Source organism: Lithobates pipiens, unplaced genomic scaffold (genome assembly GCF_037356315.1).
Source record: "Lithobates pipiens isolate NorthernLeopardFrog02 unplaced genomic scaffold, aLitPip1_a1.2 Scaffold_23, whole genome shotgun sequence".
NCBI lineage: Eukaryota > Metazoa > Chordata > Amphibia > Anura > Ranidae > Lithobates > Lithobates pipiens.
Window position 1 is genome coordinate 15484245 of NW_027507785.1, and position 6763 is coordinate 15491007.

Genomic DNA, 6763 nt, shown 5'->3' on the forward strand with positions numbered 1-6763 from the left:
TATGTTCTAGGCCGGACTTTGTCCTTTCTTCATTCTGAAGTAGACTTGAAGCTGACTCTTTGAGTACTATTAAGGGGCAGATCTCAGCTTCAACAGTATTTTTCTAGAGGTCAATTGCTTCATGTCTGTTGGTATGAGCGTTCATTCAAGGGGTCACCTGTATGGTTTCTCCAATTAGGTCTCTATTGCCTCCATGGGATCTCAATTTGGTATTGTCAGTCTTGAGCCAATCTGGGATATTCCACTGGTGTTGCTGACCCACAAAGTTGTCTTCCTCTTTGCTTTTACCTCGGCAAAAAGGGTATTGGAATGGGCAGTTTTTTCCCGTAGGGAATCGTTTTTGATGCTGCATAAGGACAAGGGGGTGATTCATACTATTCCATCCTTTTTTGCCGAAGGTAGTATATTTTCTTAATCAGGACATTGTCTTGTTGTTTATTTTTTACATTGGATGTGGTACGGGCCATAAGGGTGTATTTGAAATCAACTGCAGTCAGATCCGTGGGTTTATTTATTTTTTCAGAAGGTTCAAGAAAGGGCCAGCCAGCTACTAAATCGACAATATCACGTTAAATTCGATAGTTGATTACTCAGGCTTATGGTCTGAAGGGTAGGAATCCAACATTTTTGTGTGATGGCTCACTACCAGGAGTGTAGGGTCTCTTGTGCGATCCATCATAAAGCCCCAGAGGAACAGGTATGCAAGGCTGCTACCTGGTCTTCTATTCACATCTTTATAAGGTGGACTTCATTGCCACGGTTGATTCTGTATTTGGTTGAGGTGTCTTGAGGGCCATTGTGTACCATTGGGCCTGGTGGTGGTGGTTGTGACACCCAGTCCCTCCCCTCCTGAGCAGTGCTTTGGGACAACCCAGATAGTCATGTTTAATAGGGGGGCCCCTCTCCGGCCACTGATAAAAGTGATCTCACGGCGAATCCACCACAGAGACCACTTTTATCTTGTACCGGACCGCCAGCCGAACACACGGATACCAGGGTTATGGCAGCTAGCTGCTGCCATAACAACAATATCCGTCCCCAAAGTAGGGAGGTACATTGGCGTGCGGCAGTCTGGAAGTGGTCACTTCTACCCTGCATTGGTATGGAGCTGGGTGGGGGCCATCTTCCCCTCACTCAGCTCCATACCTAACACGGAAGAGTACTACGGTCACCTCCGCCACTGCTGTCGGCTCTGGTAAGCGGTGGAGGGCACTAGAGCACGGCAGAAGGGAGGCGCCTCTCCCACAACCTGATAAAAGCGATCTTGCAGTGAATCCACCGCTGAGACCATTTTTATCTGAAAGCGGACCGCCCACTGAAGAAGAGGATACCGGGGTTATGGTAGTTGGCGGCTGCCATAACAAATGATATCCCTCTTCAAAGTACCGACCTATAATGACGCACGCGGTCCGTAAGTGGTTAAACATTGATATTCAAATAAGATTAGTGTTGAACTTAGTGCTCACTGGTTATTTGGACATTCATCCAAATGTTTAGGATGTTCGGTGTGGTCGAATGTGTCAGCTTCCAACTGTCAATTGTTGCTAAGAAAGCAGCAGCAGCTTGTAGCCGCTGCATCCTTACTAGCCACTGATGTCACCTAGCCCATTCACTTACTTGCCCGGGTATCCTTGGCCATGTAAGCAAATGGACAGGGAATGGAGAGGGTTACATGGTCATATTTGGACAAAGCTGTAAATGATTCTTATGAAAGCAGTAGCTGCTAGCAGCCGCCGTGTCCTTGCTGACCTCTGACCATGCTCCGCCCATTCTTTTCCATGGCTAGGAAACTCCGGCCACATAAGCACATGGGTGCGGAAAGGAGCTTTACATCATTGCCCAAATATGTCCCCATGGCCATATCCGGGCAATAATGCCACCACTACGTGTGGTGGGTCATTGATTTTTCTTTTTTTTTTTTTTTTCTTTCAACATGGAAGCAGTAGCCATCATGATTTTGGAGGGATTTTTATTTTATTTCATAAAAGATTTGTCAATGACATGGTAGACTTTCGCTGTATTGTTCATTTAAGCACAAGAGGCTCCATTTGGTTCGTTCTGTTGAAATGTGTTCTGTAACCTTCACCTAAAACACAGACACATCTTCTACTAGAAGCTCTCTCCGTCTCTACTCCCCCCCCCCCCCCCCCCCCAAGGTTTTACTTTTTCAATTGTTTTATTCACTAGCTTTCAATAACCTATTTCTATTTGTTAGTTTTTAATAACATCTCACACCACCCCCCCCCCCCCCCCCAATACATTTTGTCACTGAACGGATATTTTAAACACAGTGATTGCGACATGTGAATCTGTTCCTGCAATTGTAGTATTGACTTCTGTTTTTAGAGTCCCAATGAGAAATAGTTTCGATAACAGTCAAACATTTGGGTGTTTTTAGACTTTTTAATACCTCTTGCCTATTAACCCAGAAAATGGGCACTTTTAACCACTTTACAACCGGGCCATAGCCGAATGATGGCTACAGCGCGGCTCGATAACTCTGGGAAGGCGTGCACTGACGTCCTCCCAGAATCATGCGACCACTGGGATGCACATACGGGAGTATCCATGACCCGACGCATCACGGTAAATGGGCGCTGACAGCGGCCGCTTGCCACGTGATCGCTCTGTCGAATGACGGCGCAATCACTTGTAAACAAATCGGCATTATGTCCAGTTGCTCTCTCCCCTCTCTGTACCAATCAGTACAGTGTGAGTGGAGGGGGGAGAGATCGGGTGCAGCAGCGCCGTGGGCTGGATCTGTCCAGCCACCCATACTCGGCAATGCTCATCCATCCATCCATGCTCAGCCATTCGTACTCCGCAATACTCATCCATCCATGCCCAGCCATCCATCTATCCACCGCCAGCAATACTCAGCCATCCACATTTATGGCTCAACCATGCTCATACATCCCCATTCATGCTCATCCATGCCACACCAGTTCTCATCCATGCCACTAGAGTGCCTAACAAAAGTGTAATAGGTAGTCCAAATTAGATTTTAAACTTAGGCCTCTAGAACACCTGATGGTGCTCCTTGCATGTTGGGCCTCTCTATGTGGCCAGGGTGTGCAAAAGTCTCCCACATGTGGTATTTCTGTACTCAGGAGTAGGAGAATCTATTTTGGGGTGTAATTTTTGGTATGTACATGCTATGTGTTAGAAATATTGTATAAATGGACAACTTTGTTTAAAAAAAGTGTTTTCATTTTATTTACACATTTTCCAAAAATTTGTAGAAAAAAATTGTTCAAAAGACTCATTATGCCTCATAGATTATACGTTGGGTTTTCTTTCTAAAACGGGGTCATTTTTGGGGCGTTTCCATTGTCCTGGTGCTCCAGGGCCTTCAAAAGTGTAAGAGGTAGTCAAGAAATTAGATCATTTTTGCTCCAAGAACACCTAACGGTGCTCACTGTATGTTGGGCCTCTGTATGTGACCACATTGTGTAAAAGGTCTCACGCATGTTGTATCGCCATACTCAGGAGTAGTAGTAGACTGTGTTTTGGGGTGTAATATGTGCTATGTATGTGCTGTGTGTGAGAAATAACCTGTTAATATAACAATTTTGTGGAAAAAAAAAAAGAAAAAAAATCTTTTTTGCAAAGAATTGTGGGAAAAAATTACAACTTCAAAAAACTCATCATGCATCTTACTAAATACATTGGAATGTTTACTTTCCAAAAAGGGGTAATTTGGGGGGTATTTGTACTTTCCTGGGTTGTTGGGGTCTCAAGAAATGGGATAGGCCATCAGTACATCAGGTGTGATCAATTTTCAGTGATTGGCACCATAGATTGTGGACTCTATAACTTTCACAAAGACCAAATAATTATACACCGATTTGGGTTATTTTTTACCAAAGATATGTAGCAGTATAAATTTTGGCCAAAATGTATCAAGAAACATTACTAATTTTCTAAATGTTATAACAGAAACGAAGAAAAATAGATTTTTTTAATAGAAATTTTGGTCTTTTTTTCTTTTATAGTGCAAAAAAACAAAAAACCTAGTGGTGATTAAATACCACCAAAAGAAATCTCTATTTGTGTGAAAAAAAGGACAAAAATTTCATATAGGTACAGTGTTGCATGACTGAGTAATTGTCATTCAAAATGTGAGCGCACCGAAAGCTGAAAATTGGTCTGGTTAGGAAGGGGATTTAAGTGCCCTTTTGTCAAGTGGTTAATTTGATAGTTTTAGCTCTCATTGATTTCAACGGGATTAGGGTTCGGCATCCAAAATTCTTTAAAGTGATTGTAAGGGTAATTTTTTATTTATTTTTTTAAATAACAAACATGTCATACTTGCCTCCACTATGCAGCTCGTTTTGCACAGAGTGGCCCAGAACCTGCTCTTTTGGGCTCCCCACATCTGATAACCCCCTCGGAGAATCGCTTCTCCTAGGGGGTTACCTTGCGGGCACTCTCCTGAGTCCAGCATTTGCATCTATAGACACAGAATGCCGTACTTGGTCCCGCGTCATTGGATTTGATTGACGGCAGCGGGAGCCAATGGCTTTAATGCTATCAATCTATCCAATCAAGAGCTGGGAGCCCATAGAGAAGGAACCAGCATGTCACCGCCGACTGAATGAAGGGGTTTAGGTAAGTAAAACGGGGGCGGTGACTGCCAGGTGTTTTTTCACCTTAATGCATAAGATGGGTGGGCAGCACAGTGGTGTAGTGGTTAGCACTTTCACCTAGCAGCAATAGGGTTGCTGGTTCAAATCCCGACCATGACACTACCTGCCTGGAGTTTGCATGTTCTCCCTGTGCCTGCGTGGGTTTCCTCTGGGTACTCTGGTTTCCTCCCACACTCCAAAGACATGCGAGTAGGTTAATTAGACCCTGTCCAAAAATGGGCCATAATATGTGTATGTGTATGTGTTTGTAAGCGGGTCGGGACCCTACAGGTTAAAGGACTGCAGATGGACACCGGTGGCAAGAAAGTGCCCTGAGGCGATTCAGTTCGCATAGGTAGCGCTATACAAGTCACTCCATTCATTCAAGGTGAAAAAACACGTACCTTTACAACCCCTTTAAAGTTTGGCAAACCCAAACTCAGGGATGTTTGGCTCATCGCTAAATAGGATTATATACTTTAATACAGTTGAAAAAGTCTGTCGAAAAAGTAGACTTATCCTTGAGAAATGTAGATGTTCGCCAGCACACCAAGGATCACAGTGCACTACGCTGCATTTGATGTGATCTTTCTTGAATAAAAAAACGTTTGGACGAAATTGATGATCCTTGGTCTGGTGGCGAATATCTACATATCGTATAGGTTCCAGTATCCAGCTGGTGATCGCTACAGCATTCAGTTGCCTAAAGCGCTTATTCCAGGGACGTGTGCCATGGGAATATGGGCTGTGTGTTATTTTTGAGAAATTCACAATTTCAATAACCCAAAAAAAAATCTATATAGATTATATATATATATATATATATATATATATATTTCTCACTATTTTTAGTATTCGTTTTATTTTTTCATTTGGAGGACCTTTTTGAAAGGTAAAACCATTTTTGATTTCAGGGCTTCCGTTCTTACCCCAAAAACTAAAGGGTTCATGAGTGGAGGAATCAGAAAGGAAGGCATAGACAGCCCAACATCGGCACTGACAGACAAGTAGATGGTGCCCAACCTGTGTCGGAGAGCCAAAAACAAAAATCCGAGGAAGAAAATAGAAAAATTAATCAAGTGTGTTCTCAGGGTGTGCATTGCCTTGTGGCGCGACTCTTTAGATAATCTAAGACAGACAATATATATTTGCACATATGAAAAGACAATGACTAACGTGAAGAAACATGTGATTGCAATGATAATAATTGTTCCATATATATTATTTATAGAAGTGTCTGTGCAGGCCAGGATAAAAATTGACATGTTATCACAGAAAACGTTCTTGATTTGTGTCCCACAAAGTGGTAGTCTCACCGTTAAGAGAATAGAAACCAAAAGTAAGATGAACAAGACCAAAGAAGAGTTGATCAAAACTTTGATTACCTTTGCACTGGTCATTAAGATGGCATATTGCAGTGGGTGACACACAGCCAAATAACGGTCATACGCCATGCCTGCGAAAATCATAATCTCCAGGTAGGCATAAACCGTGATGAACAAAGCTTGGGTCAGGCAGCCATCACGGGAAATGGTCTTGGTAGAAGTCAAAAGGTCCATCAACAACTTTGGAAAATATGTGGAGCTGCCAAAAATGCTGTTGATCGCCAAGTTACATATGAGAATGTACATGGGTTCATGAAGACTGGGGTTAATCAATACCACAAACACAATTACAATATTCAAGATCAAAATATCCAAATAGATAACACTAAGAAGAGGACAGTAAAAATATTTGAGTCCTTCTAACTCTCTAAGTCCAAGAAGCTCAAGGTCTTTCCTGATGGTGGAACCATTCTCCATTGTGACTCGCTCAGCTTAGAGTAGGTGTTAAAATCTGTATCCTGGACAAAAGGCTGTTCAAACAAAATACTTGGTTAGGCAGGTCTTAAAAACATCAGTCATAACATTTTTATGCCATTAAAGTGCTATTAAACCCCAAACCAAAAATGTAATATTACAGCTTACCAATCATTAGATGTGGTGGCTGCATTCATTTTTTTTTTTTTTCTAATGCTGCGTACACACAATCAGACTATCCGGCGCCTGTGTGTGGGCTCCGGCAGACTTTTTTTCCCCAAAAGTCCAGTGGACTTAGAAAGTAGTTTTGACTCAAAAACTGCGAGTCCGGCGGAC

At 42.7% G+C, this 6763-nt stretch overlaps 1 protein-coding gene across 1 annotated transcript; it reads right to left on the minus strand.

Annotated features, from left to right (window-relative positions):
• Positions 1–5488: 5488 nt before the first annotated feature.
• On the minus strand, positions 5489–6430 carry LOC143927069 (olfactory receptor 51E1-like). The gene has a single exon (XM_077451026.1). The coding sequence runs from the start codon at positions 6428–6430 to the stop codon at positions 5489–5491; it is 942 nt and encodes a 313-aa protein (XP_077307152.1).
• Positions 6431–6763: the final 333 nt, after the last annotated feature.